This window comes from Leptonychotes weddellii, chromosome 9, assembly GCF_054177405.1.
Source record: "Leptonychotes weddellii isolate Sample4059 chromosome 9, ASM5417740v2, whole genome shotgun sequence".
NCBI lineage: Eukaryota > Metazoa > Chordata > Mammalia > Carnivora > Phocidae > Leptonychotes > Leptonychotes weddellii.
Window position 1 is genome coordinate 80,042,481 of NC_138377.1, and position 14,774 is coordinate 80,057,254.

General features: G+C 36.5%; 1 protein-coding gene and 1 pseudogene across 1 annotated transcript in view; one reads left to right on the forward strand and one right to left on the reverse strand.

Annotated features, from left to right (window-relative positions):
• Positions 1–14,774, reverse strand: part of CEP152 (centrosomal protein 152) — an 88,782-nt gene that overhangs the window by 45,023 nt on the left and 28,985 nt on the right. Inside the window, exons 11-12 of the mRNA XM_081831048.1 lie at positions 13,049–13,140; positions 12,051–12,214 (exon numbers count right to left, since the gene is read on the reverse strand). Of these exons, the coding sequence (XP_081687174.1) occupies positions 12,051–12,214; positions 13,049–13,140 (256 nt within the window). The remainder of the gene's footprint in view (positions 1–12,050; positions 12,215–13,048; positions 13,141–14,774) is intronic.
• Positions 70–230, forward strand: LOC115942153 (U4 spliceosomal RNA; annotated as a pseudogene).

The following is a 14,774-nucleotide window of genomic DNA, read 5'->3' on the forward strand; positions in this document are numbered from 1 at the left end:
GGAAGACTCCTGGAGAGGAGAGAACCAGAGAAAGGAGTCATGAATTCTGTACATAAATATGTACAAGCAAGTTTTGCACAGTGGCAGTATCATAGCCAATGAGGTTTATCCGAGGCGCGATTATTGCTAATTGAAAATATGTACAAGCTTTAGTCTAAGCCCTGAACTATGCATGCACAGAACAGACCCACAAACCAGCAGAGCAAATATTTGGATAATTTAACTGAAATTTGAACCACACACACAAATCTCACAATGACTAACTTTCGAGCTATGCATACAAGGACAGATTCAAACCAATGTGGCAAAGGCTTGGACAAATAAATTGAGATTTGAAACACCTATACAAGTTTCTACACAACATAAAAACATCTAATACAGGCATACCATGGTGATATCGCAGATTTGGTTGCACACCACCACAGGAAAGCAAATATTGCAGTAAAGTGACTCAAATGAAGTCAAGTAAGTGAGCAACAGCATTATGTCTAAAAAACAATATACAAACTTTAATTAAAACATACTTTATTGCTAAAACATGCTGACCATTGTCTGAGCTTTTAGTGAGTTGTAATCATAGAAAACAGCTCAACAGAAATTATCCAATATGAAAACAGAAAAAAAAATTGGAAAAAAATGAAGTGTCTCAGGAACTGTGGGACAATACAAAAAAAATTTAAATTGTATAATTGGAGACCTAGAATAGGAGAGAAGAAAGAAGCAGGGACAGAAAAGATATTTGAATAATGGTCAACATTTCACAAATCTGGTAAAAGACATAATAAATTCACATTTTCAATAAACTCAGTGAACACCAAATGAAATGAACTAGAAAAACCAAAAAACATTTAAGACACATCTTAATCAAAGTGCTGAAAAGGGGGAAAAATATCTTGAAAACAACAAAAGAAAAACAACACATTACACACAAGATAATGGTCCAAATAACAAGGATTTCTCTTCAGAAACCACGAACGGCAGAGACAGTGGAAGAACATGTCTTTAAAATGCTGAAATAAAAGAACAATTGATCCAGAATTCTGTAATCAGTAAATAGAAGGACATCATCATATAAGGAAGCTTAGAAGAAATGCTCAAGAAAATTCTTCAATCTAAAGGAAAATGTTATCTATAAAAAAAACTACAAGACATTACTGGAGAGAAACTAAAGAAGACATAAATAGAGAGGTACAACATGCATGTTCTGAAATTGGAAGACTCAATTTTTTTCTTCCTCCAGCTTTATTTAGGTATAAATGACAATTAGCAATTTCTTAAGATGTCAATTCTCCCCAAATTGGTCTATAGATTCAACATAATCCCAGTTAAAACTCCAGCAGACTTTGTTGTATAAATTGACTAGGTAATCATTAAATTTATTTTGGAATGCAAAGAACTTAGAATACTCAAAACAATTTTGAAAAGAAAGTTGAAGGACTTGCCCAACACATTTCAAGACTTACTGTAAAGCTATAGTACCAAGAGTGTTACTAACAAAAAGAGTAGGGGAACAGAATGAAGAGTACAGGGGCGCCTGGGTGTCTCAGTCATTAAGCGTCTGCCTTCAGCTTAGGTCATGATCCCAGGGTCCTGGGATCGAGCCCCTGCATCGGTCTCCCTGCTCGGCGGGAAGCCTACTTCTCCCTCTCCCACTCCCCCTGCTTGTGTTCCCTCTCTCGCTGTGTCTCTCTCTGTCAAATAAATAAATAAAATCTTAAAAAAAAAAAAAAGGAGAGTACAGACAGGCCACAAATGGTCAATTAATTATCAACAAAGATATCAAGGCAATTTAATGAGAAAAGAGAGGTTTTTCTGACAGATGGTATTAGATCAACTGGATACTGATATGAAAAAAAACGGACATCAATCCTTACCTCATACCATACTAAAAAACTAATTCATAATAAATTAAATGTAAGAGGTAACACTATCAAATTTCTAAAGTCCTAAGAAAATTTTTGTGACAGAGTTACATTAGAACAAAAAGCCAGGAACTCTTTTAAAAGAGATAACTGATAAATTTGAATTCATAAAAACTTAAACTTTTGCTCTTCAAAAGATACATTAAGAACAAGATAAGGTAAACCAGAGTAGAAGAAAATATTCACAACATATAGATCAGAGAAAGGGCCTGTATCCTGGAATAAATAAAAACCAAACAACATAAACAAATGGCAGTGAAGCACATCAGAAAAAAAGAAGAAAGGGAAAGAAAAGCACATCAAAAAATGCTTAGGGACGTCTAGGTGGCTCAGTCAGTTAAGCGTCCAACTCTTGATTTTGACTCAGGTCATGATCTCAGAATTGTGAAACTGAGCCCAGGGTTGGGCTTCGTCCATGCTGGGCCTGAGCCTGCTTAAAATTCTCTCTCTTCCCTCTGCCCCTCCCCTCCCTTGTGCACATATTCTCTCTCTCTCTCAAAAAAAAAAAAAAAAAAAAAAAAGATGCTTAGATCGTTGGTCATTAGGTAAATAAAAATTAAATCACAGTAAGATTATCACTACACACACACTACAAATACTCAAGTTAAAAAAGATTAATACCACCAAGTTTTAACAACAACGTAGAACAACAAAAACCTCAGACATTGCTTCTGGTAATGCAAAATAGTACAGTCACTTTGAAAAACAGCATTCACGCTATCAATATCCAAATAAAATAGAGGAATTCTAATGTAACCTTAAAGAGAAAGCAAGTTGGAGCATAAGTGAAACAAAAAGCTACAATTATCTCCATTAGCAAATGATATAATTATATCTAGAAAAACCTAAAATACAATGGAAAAACTACTACAAACAATAAGAGAATTAAAAGTAACAGGTTACAACAAAAAAATATAGAAATCATATGTACAAACATTACTCAAGAAGAAATAATAGAAATGAATACCTTATTTACTATTACAAAAATAAAATATCTAAGCATCACTTTTATAAGAATTGTGCAAAAACCTAAATATAAAAAATTCCAAAAACACTCTTGAGAGACAAAAATAGATTTAAGCAAATGAAAAGACATGCTATATTATTGGATAAAAAAATTCAACATCATAATAATATCAATTCTCCCTAGGTCAATGTATATGTTTAATGTGATCCTAATAAAAATATTCTCAGGATTTTTTCCTGGAGTAGAACAAGTTAATTATAAAGTTCATTTGCATGTGTAAACAAGCAAGAATAATCAGAAAAACCCTAACAGAAACAGCAATTCCAGAGAGATGGTAAAACTAAAGTATAAAGCAAAGCATTAAAGCTTTTAGAAGGCAGCACAGGATAACAGGAAAGGTTTTGTTTTTGTTTTTTTAAGATTGATTTATTTATTTTAGAGAGAAGGCACATGAGTGTATGAGCAAGGGGAGGGACTGAGGGAGAGAGAGAAAATCCTTGAGTCGACCCCCCCTGAGTGCACAGCCCGACATGGGGCTGGATCCCAGGACCCTGAGACCATGACCTGAGCCGAAACCAAGAGTCTGCCATTTAACCAACTGAGCCACCCAGGTTCCCCAACAGGTAAGATTTCTTAAAGGAAACATAAAAAGCACTAACCATGATTGATAAATTTGACTAAAACTAAAAAACTTCCATTCATCAAAAGACAAATTAAAAGGTTAAAAAGTGAGAAGATATTTACAATACACATAACCTTCAAAGAACTCATATCTGGAACAGATATTAAAAAAAGAAAAAACTCCTACAAATCAACAGAACACATGCATACACAAACACAAAGTCATTTAAAAACTGAGGAGGGACACGAACAAGTCACACACACACCCCACACCCAAAAGCCAATAAACAGTTTTTCTCAATGGAGCTCAATCTCATCAGTAATCCAGGATAATGCGAATTAAAGCCACAATAAAATATCACTACACATTAATGGCTGAAAGTAAAAAACTTAAAATACCAAGTGTCAGGAAAGAGACAGAGCAACTAAGACTTTCATACACTTCTCATGGAGATGTAAATTGGCACAACCACAATGAAAAACAGTTTGGCATTACCTGTTAAAGTTGAAAGACACATACTACAGGCAATTTCACCTCTAAGTATATACCCAACAGAAATGTATGCACATTGTACTAGGAAGTAACATTAAGAATCTATAGTTAGTAGAATGGAAAATAAACTGGAATATTCATACAAATAAAGATACTAAATATCTATATATATAAATGAATGAGCTACAGTTCCATGCTACACCATGAGTCTCACAACAAAATGTTAAGTGAAAAAAAGTCTAAAGAACACCTATATATGTGAAAAACACACAGCTAGCATTCATGTTTAATGGAGAATGAGCGAATGCTTCCCTATAAGATGAGGAGCAAAACAAGAATATCAGTTTTTACCACTTCTATTCAACACTGTACTAGAGATTCTAGCTGGAGCAATTAGTCAAAGAAAAAATAAAGGCATCCAGATTGGAAAGAAAGACATAAAATGATCTCTATCAGGTGACATGATCCTATACCTAAAAAAGCCTAAGGAATCCGCTAAAAAACTATTTGAACTAAATTAACAAGTTCAACAATGTGTCAGGATACAACATCGATATATATAAAATCAATTGTATCTCTATACACTAAGAATTAACCACCTGAAAATAAAATTAAAACAATTCAGCAAAAAGAATAGCCAAGAGAATAAAATACTTAGGAGTAAATTTAACAAAAACAGTATATGATTAGTACACCGAAAACCACACACACACACAAAGAATACATGAGTAGTACACTGAAAGAGATTAAAGAGGACCTAAATAAATGGAAAGACATCCTGTGTTCAGGAATCAGAACCCAATATTGCGAAGATTGCAATACTCCTCTAACTTGATCTACAGACTACATGTAACTCCAATCAAAATCTCAGCTGGTTTCTGTATAGAAATTGATAAACTGATCCTAAAATTTATATGGAAATGCAAGAGACCCAGAATAGCCCAAGCAATATTGAAAAAGAAGACAAAGTTGAAAGATTCATACTTCCCAATTGCAAAACTTACTACAGCAAGACAGTATGGCACTGGCATAATGACAGATAGATCAATGGAACAGAAGTGAGAGTCCAGAAAAAGATCCTCATATTGAGAGTCAACTGATTTTTTTTTTTTAAGATTTTATTTATTTATTTGACAGAGAGAGACACAGAGAGAGAGGGAACACAAGCAGGGGGAGTGGGAGAGGGAGCAGCAGGCTTCCCGCGGAGCAGGGAGCCCGATGCGGGGCTCGACCCCAGGACCCTGGGATCGTGACCTGAGCCGAAGGCAGACGCTTAACGATTGAGCCACCCAGGCGCCCCGAGAGTCAACTGATTTTTGACAAGGATGTCAAAACAATTTTGGTACTGGGACAACTAGATATTCACGTGCAAAAGAATGAAGTTCTACATCACATCATATAGTAAAAATTAATTCAAAATGAATCCAAGACCTAATGTAAGAGATAAAACTCTTGGAGAAGAAAACATAGGTATAAATCTTCAGGACCTGGGGTTAGAGAATGGTTTCTCAGAAAATCAAAAGCACAAGCAACCAAAGAAAAAATAATGTTAAGTTGACTTCATAAAATTAAAGACCTTTGTGCTTCAAAGGATGCTATCAAAAAGTGAAAAGAGAATCCACAGGAGAAAATACTTGCAAATCATATATCTGACAAGGGACTTGTATTCAGAATATATAAAGAACTCTCAAAACCAATAAAAGGACAACCCAATTTTAAAATGGGCAAAAGATTCGAAGAGATCTCTCCAAAGAAGATATACAAATGGCCAATAAACACATTAAAAGATGTTCAACATAATTAGCCATCAAATAAAAACTACATCATTAGCAAGTCAAAGCCAAATAGCAAGTGTTGGCAAGGATATAAAAAAATTGGAACCCTTGGGGCGCCTGGGTGGCTCAGATGGTTGGGCGCCTGCCTTTGGTTCAGGTCATGATCCCAGGGTCCTGGGATCGAGCCCCACGTCGGGATCCCTGCTCAGCGGGGAGTCTGCTTCTCCCTCTCCCTCTGCTTCTCCCCCTGCTCCTGCTCTCTCTCTCTCTCTCTCTGTATCTCTGTGTCTTGAATGAATAAATTAAAAAAAAAAATTGGAACCCTCATACATCGCTGGTGGGAATATAAAATGGTACAGCCACTTTGAAAACAGTATGACCATTTTTTGAAATGCTAAACATAGAATTACCACATTACCCAGCAATTCCACTCCCAGATAAAGAGTTGTCCTTGAATAATATGGGTTTCAACTGCACAGGTCCACTTATACGTGGATATTTTTTTGATACAGTACAGTATCGTAAATGTATTTTCTCTTCCTTATGATTGTCTCAATATTTTCTTTTCTCTAACTTAATGTAAGAATAAAATATATAATACATATAACATACAAAATATGTGTTAATCAACAGCTTATGTTATTGGTAAGGTTTCCCATCAATAGCAGGCTATTAGCAGTTAAGTTTTTGGAAAGTCAAAAGTCATATGCAGATTCTCAACCACACAGCAGGTCAGGGTCCCTAACCTATGCACTGACCAAGGGTCACTGTATATCTAAGAGAAATGAAAACATATATCCACACAAATTTGTGCACAAGTATTCCTAGCAGCATTATTCTTAAAGCCAAAAAGTAGAAACAACTCAAATAAATGTCCATCAGCTGATGCATGAATAAGTCAAAGGTGATATATATTCACACAATGAAATATTATTTGGCCTCAAAACGGAATGAGGCACTGATACAAGCTGCAACATGGATGAACCTTGAAAGCATTATGCTAAGTGAAAGAAGCCAGTTACAAAACACCACATACTATACAATTCCATTCATGTGAAATGTACAGAAGAGGCAGATCCAGAGATAGAAGGTAGATTAGTGATTGTCTGGAGCTGTGAGGACAAGAAGGGGTAATGAGGAATGTATGAGGAATGTAGGTATAGGGTTTCTTTTTTGGGATGTTGAAAACTTTAAACAGGAAAACTCTCAGCACCGGCTAGGACACACAGAAATAGGTATTGCCATATGATGTGGGTAATAATCAAACTACAGAGCTGCTTAGCAGTATGTATCAAAAACCTCAAATATGTGCACACCTCTTAGTGAGGATATTCACCCAAATCTTAAAGAAATAAAGATGTGGGGGCTCCTGGGTGGCTCAGTTGGTTAAGCAACTGCCTTCAGCTTAGGTCATGATCTCAGGGTCCTGGGATCAAGCCCCACATCAGGCTCCCTGCTCGGCAGGAAGCCTGTTTCTCCCTCTCCCTCTGCCCCTCCTCCCTGCTTGTGCTCTCTCTTAAATGAATAAAATCTTAATAAAAATTAAAATGTGCATAAAGACATGACTACAAAGATGCCTGTGATAAGAATATTGCATTACTTATCATAAAAAAATTAACATGTATTACTGCAGTTCCTTCATCCACATATCCATCAGTAAATATACACAAAAATATTTATTGTCATCTATAGATTTCAGAATATAATTTTAAAAAACACATTATCAAACAATATATTCAATATTATTTTATCTTTCAGAAATATACAAAACAGATAATGTGGAAATTACACACTAAAGTGTTAAAAGTGGTTTTCTTCATGGGAGGTGAAATAAGATGATGTTGCTTTTACTTTTCTTCTCTTTTCTTAATCTGTATTTTCTAATTTTTCCATAATAAAGGAAAAAGTTACTTTTGAAAAGAAATAGTTGATAGTATGTACCCTTAATATGATGTGATAAAAATGGCACCTCATCTCTCTGGTCTTCCTCCACAAAACCCATGAGAAAAATATAATCATAAAAGAAACATCAAATTCCAAGAGGGGCTTCCTACAAAATAGTTGACCAGTACTTCTCAAACTGTCAAGGTCATCAAAAACAAGGAAAATTAAGAGGAACCTAAGGAATCATGATTCCTAAATGTGATGTGGTATCCTGGATGTAATCCTGGAACAGAAAAAGGACATCAGGCAAAAACTAGGACATCTAAATAAACTATGGACATCAGTTAATAATAATGGGTCAATATTAGTTCATTAATTGTAACAAAGATTCCAGGCTGGTGTTAAGATGTTAATAGAGGAAAATGGGTGCAGAGTACAGGGAAATTCTTTGCACTAATTTTTCTGGTAATCTAAAACTGTTCTAAAAAACTAAAAGGTAGTTCTAAAAAGAGAAATAAATAATAGTATCTTGAGTTTAATTTTTACTGTTCTTCAGTTTCAGAACACACACACACGTACAGAGAGACAGAGGGAAAAGGAGAATGAATATTAGGGTTTTTTAAACATATTATAAAAGGAGTTCCTTACAATACACTACATATTTATCAATACACACAACATCTGTATAAGTAATAGATATGGTGTAAATATGTCTGTACAGATCTCACCTACTTAAACCACTCCTATTTACACAGAAATAGAAATACAAGATAAAAAATATAATTCACAGAAATAGAATTATATAAGAAGTATAAAATATATTACATTGCATCTTCATGTGCTGTAAGATGTGGCGAACCTTTAGCAGAAGGCTTATTTTGCTCGGTTAACAAATTAGGCATCCCTAATTTCTTTTCTTACTGAATGCTGACCACTAAAATAGCACATCATGTACTCCTAGAGGGAGCCAAGTCAGAGAGCAGAGAAAGTGCTTGCTAAAATAATTTTCTCTTCTTTCCCAAAAGGGAAAAAGTCAGCAGTGGTGACCAGTCCTGCTGAGCCCCATGGAAGTCAGTTCCCCTAAGTCCAAATAAACTGTAGTCCCTTATGAAGCCTGCTGAGAAGACCAAAGGGAAAAGGCATTCCACTTGTTAAATGTTTATTATTTGAACTTCGCAGCCAACTATAATAAGGGAGAGGGAAGCTGTCTGCAAGCTGCATGCAGATTTAGCTACTCAAATTCCATGAATGTGAAATAGAACACTGAGTCTAAACCCTTAAAATTTACTAAGCAGTAGCTTGAGGGAGGTGGCAGTTGAGAATAAAAGCTTGGAGCCGCTAATATTTGGGTCAGTGATTTGAAAGCAGCTCAAGTCAACAAAGAACTAAAATTCTCGACACTGGGAAAACTGTGGCTTCCTCTTGTTCTAAGAATCACAATCCAGCAGAGAAAAGGTACAAATCTCTTCTCTCCTATATCTCCTCTCACTTTGATCTACGAATAAATATTTTTACTTTTTCCTCAAAGCCGAATTCTTATCTATTAAACTGCTGGTGGGTGGGACCACTACAAGCTAAACCTTTTTTCACTAATCCTGTGATTCACAGGATGTCTTCTAGCTGAATCTCAATGACCACTCACTCTGTCCTTATTCTCCACCTTCCCAGCTGAATGTGGCGGAATCCTTTTACCATGACAGTGATGTGATGTCTCAGGTTGGATATATCCACAGGAATGTGCTTTATATTACTGTAGGATTTTGGCTATGAGTACTAATTAAATTTAAAGGGCAGAAGCAGAATACATTTTAGTAGATATCATGATGAAGTCTACTTGAAAAAATAAAACATATATTATTTTTACATAACATATGTATGTATTATTTTCCAAATTCCCAGGCTAATTATAGCTCAAATTAAAGTAATAACAAACTGGAGAAAAATCTTTTTTGAGATGAACTGAATCTTTAACCCTCTAAAATACAAGACATAAGGAAGAATGAAGTTGAAAGTAAAAAGGTTTGATTGTCATGTAAATACGAACCAACAGATTTACAGTAAAGTTTTGGGCTCAAGGACTGGTTCTGCTGCTAATGGTCTGTCTTCTTGGGCAAAAAAGTTCAGCCCTTTGAGCTCCAGTTTTCCCAACCCTAAAATGAAGATATAGATCTGATGTTTCCTCAAGGTTAAGATGAGGATCAAAAATCTTTTACAAAGTATATGTTGAATTAAAAGAGAATTAATATGAAAACTGGATCAATGGTGTATTTTAACCAATCATGTACTAGATGATAATAGGAATAACTATCAACAATTAAATGTCTAATATGTGTGGGGCGCCTGGGTGGCTCAGTCAGTTAGGCGTCCAACTCTTGATTTTGGCTCGTCACGATCTCAGGGTCCTGGGATCCAGCCTTGTTGGTCTCCATGCTCAGCTGGGAGTCTGCTTGAGAGCCTCTCTCTCTCTCTCCCCCTCCCCACTTGTGCACTAATAATTTTTTTAAAAATTAAAAATAAACACCTAATACGTGCAAGAACATATTATATGAGGTCCTTTATATTTTAATCCTCATTTTAACCCCCAAGGGACATCTATAATCTACTTAATAGAAAAAACCTGATGAGAAAACAGGCTCAGAAAAGCCAAGAAACTTGCCCAGGATCACAAAGCTAGTGATAAATGGCAAAACTACAAATCAAAACAAAATCTGGGTCTAAACACCATGCTCTTTCCACTAGCCATTTAGAACTAATCTAGCATGAACAGGAAACAAGGCATTCACAGCAGTAAATTTTCCAGATAACTACATTTTAACTTCAAAATTTTATGTAAATCTGTCTAAAAAATATAATGTATACATCCTTTTTTGCTTTTATTAACTAACCAAAGATGAAGGCTTTCCTCAAAACTCAGGATCATGACTGTAGGCATTTTGAGGTAGATCACAGCTGTAGTTCCTGTAGTTTTCTCCTCGCTAAGGCCGAGCTAGCTGACTGAAACACTGGTATTACCTCTTCTAGCCCTCTGCCCCAGCTACTCTGCAGTCAGGAACTCAGAGAACTCACGGGATACAAACAAATCTAAGTCAATAAGGCCCTGGGATAAAAGCCTGAGGGTGGCTCCCGCTAAATACACCGTATATGCTAGTTGTGCTGTTTGCATCCTAGCTTCCTTGTGGATTGCAGCTGTAATCTGTCAAGATGAGAGTCCCTAAAGATTGACCCTCCAGATAAATGGAGCCTTACTAAACTGAATTAACACCTTGTTTCACAGGAGTACCCCATCACTTGAGATTTCAATTTTCTGAATGTCATCTTACTGTTTTGAAAATGGAATCACAGGATTAAAATACTTAACTTCTAAAACTTATTGTAGAGCAAACCCTTCAGGAGATTCATACACTTGTATTTAGTTGCATGATACCTGAAACACAACAGGTGATAAACACTTTCCTGGAACAATAACGATGGTAAACTCAGTCTGAAACTAGAGACTGGCCCATGGGGGTCTGGCATTTGAATGCATTCAAGAAAGTCTCTCCTTGGCCTAAATGCAGTCTCTGCCAAACACCCATCTTTCGTCCTTCTCCTACACCAGCAGAAGGAATGACTGGATAAATGCCTCTTTGTTCGTCAAGGATAACGTGTAGCACACAGCACGTAGCTGCTCACAAGTATGTCTCCCTCTCCCTGCCCAGGCAAATGTAAACACCCTGCTGGAAGGGAGAGCTTTATCCTCATCTTTTGTACTCTACTCCCAGAGCCTTGCATAGCTCCTTCCAGACCGCAAGTGCCTCAAGAATGTACATCCCATCCTTCATTCACCTTTTAAGTGTTTAATGGTACCAAAATGTGTTCCCTCTTCTACCACCCCACTCCCTCCCCCATCAGTCCCTACAAGGGATGATAAGGCCCTCCCTTTTCATGAGATTGCTAAAGTATCTGTGTTAAACAGTGGTATAAAAGACAGAATCCCCATTTTAAAAGTAAGGTCACAGGAAAGATCCTAGGGGATATTAATGTTTATTTTCTCACATGCCATTGATAAATGACATGTACCTGCCTTCAACACACAGTATGAATAAAGATAATATGTCCTTGCCTTAATAATAAAAGATACATAACCTCAGTCATAGAATTTACTCTGTATATTTTAACTTTACTTCAACTTCATCATTTTTACCTTATTGAACCTGAAGTACCTATTGGTACTGAAGACAGTACAATATCAATAGTTGAGGTTTCTGTTCATTCTGATTTCAGACATTTATACTTCATTAGAAATAACTAAAGCCTTCTGTCCCACCTAGTCATGTCATGCCTGGTGCCACTCAATTACATGTATCATCAGTACTATTAATGTCTATAGTAAACGATTTTCTTAATACCTCTTCACTTTGGATTTTTTCCAGTTGACTTTTTTAATACCCAAATCCACATATGATTCAGTGAGTTCTATATTTAATTCTCCTTCTGAGTCACTTGGAAGTATTCCTAGTTTTGCAGCAGATTCATAGAGAGAAATTTCATCTTTTAGTTCTGTTAATTCTTCCTAAAACACAAAATTATTGAAAATTATTTTCTTATATGAAAGAATCAGTCATTCATTTATGCTTCAAAATTCATTTTAATGATCAGAAATGCTTCTTCACATACATTAAAAATAACTAAAATAATGCTATGAACATGGGTGTACAATATATATTAATAACTTTATATATATGTATATATAACTTCAGAAAGGCCAGCACATATCAGTTTTCAAGTAAACTGAACGAACAAATGAATAAATGAACGAGAAAGCAAATGTAAGGAGCTTCTTTCACACCTCCCTCGCTTACATTTTGTCCTCCACAAAAAGTGTCCCTTGAGCTGAGAAACTGACAGCAGCACTTTTTGGCTTTCTAGAGGACAGAGTGGACTTCGGTTTGCCAAGAACGTGTTGTACTTTAGTCTGCCGGTGGGAAAAGGCAAAATATGTCTTTCCAGCAGAGGTAATACTGGAACTCTTCCTCCAGTGGAAAATGTAAGTAGCGCTGGGGGAGGATGTGAGAGAGTCGCAGTGAAACTGCAGGTCTCCCACACCTGTAGATATACTTATCTCCAGGATACACCCAGAAATGAAAGGACACGCCATGGGAAGGAGGCGACAGGCAGACTGATGGGGCCGGGGCGGGGGAGGGGGAGGCGGCGCCTGGCTCTGCAGTCAAGACAGACCTGGGCTTGACTACCTAACTGTGTGGGTGAGACTGTGAACAACTCTCAGCGCCTGGTCTGGAGATGGTCCAACTACCTCTTTTATAAAGAAATCCAAGGTTCAGAAAAGTGATGTAAGCACTGCCTAATTCAGTTACCCACAGAGTCTCCTCCAAGTGGCAACACTCACTTGCAAAGCCTTGTTCATGTTTTCACTCATAGCATGTGCTTTTTGTGCTTGCTGCAGCTGGAACCGTAGCTGAGCCACCTCCTGTACGGAGCCTATGGGGAAAAAAGTCATAGAGTACACCAAAAGTAAAGGGACAAAGTACCCACGATGTACAGAAGAACACTGAGGTTACAGAAGGTGGAGTTTTGCTTTATTACCTTTTCATTACCTTTCTAGGAGCACAAAGGTGTAGCCAGTGGGACCCAGAAGGCAGAGGTCCAGACACTTCCAAAACGTGTCTACACATTTAGTATGGCTCATCATATGTCCTTGGGAAGTTGAAGACTTGGGACTACTGTGACCTTGCTATGAATCAAATCAGCCACGTCTACAGACCTTAATACTCCACGAGTCCTTTAATAGGAGCATAACGTTCCAACTCACAGAAAGCCAAAGCAAAAATTCTTTGGAAACCATTTCTACCCTCTAATAAGAAAACTACATCTTGCTGCCTTTAGCTGCTTTCGAAATGCTTTTATTTCCACCACCCCCACCTCCACATGTGAAAAAAGCATATTCGGGCCATGCTTCGGAAACTTCGGTAACCTAATGTTTTAAATGTACTACGGGAGGCTCCCTTAAAAGGGACTTTATTGGGCCTCCTCAAAAGAAAATGAGCATCTGGGAAATGGTTAAGCAAAGTAATGACGGCATATTATGCAACTAAAGAAAATCGTATTTTCAAAGCCTTTAGTGGCAAGAAAAAAGGCTCACTAAATAATACCATGTGAAACAAGGATACAAAAATGAACGGGGGGTGGGGGGGTCCAAACAGGGTATGAGCCAATTTTGCCCCCACCAAAACCTACACACACACATATTTGACAGTCTCTGACTTTAGTACTTTCAACTTCTGAGTAAGCTACTCTGATACACATTGTACCAACAGTCTGAATTGGCTTTACATGCCAAGTGTGACTTTCATATGTCAGGTCATGAATAACCACTGAGCTATTTTCACAGCAGGAGCTACTCACCAGTACACAGGGCAGTTTTGTTGGTAGGATAGTTTGCATAAACATGCGATTATTTTATTGCCTTTTACTCTAATGTCATTCTATAAAAATGAATTAGAAATAAAAGTACTGCTGAAACTAATGACAAACAGTGTATGTCTCAAACTTAATACCATGGAAACCATATGAGAAATCTTAAGCATGACAAAAATATAACTCCCTAGCTTCAACTGACCAGGTAAGTGTGAGAGGAAAAAAAAAAATTAAAGAAAGAAGTTTCACAAAATGACAGAAATACATGATCAGACTGATTCTAAAAAGCAAAATATAATGGGATTTCATAATCATTTTTACTTCCCAAGGATAAAACCTACCTTCTAACATATATTTTATTGTTTAATTTTTCTATATTCAGCTTTGGTATGTTTTCAAAAATGCACTATGTGCAGAAGCAGGGAATTACCTATGTGTATGTGTTCAATTTCACTTGAAGGCAATACATTAAAAACATTAGCAACAGTTATCTCTGTGTAGTAGGATGATTGGTTATTTGTATTTGCTACTTTGTACTTGTCTGTGTTCTCTAAATTATCTAGTGAAAATGCAGTATACCTTTATACATATATAATAACAATGCTAAAAAAATTGTCACTGACGATCTTTTCTGCCTTTGCTGGATTTTTATAACTCATGGATCCTACTATGTTTGCTCTGCACATTATACTAGCCTC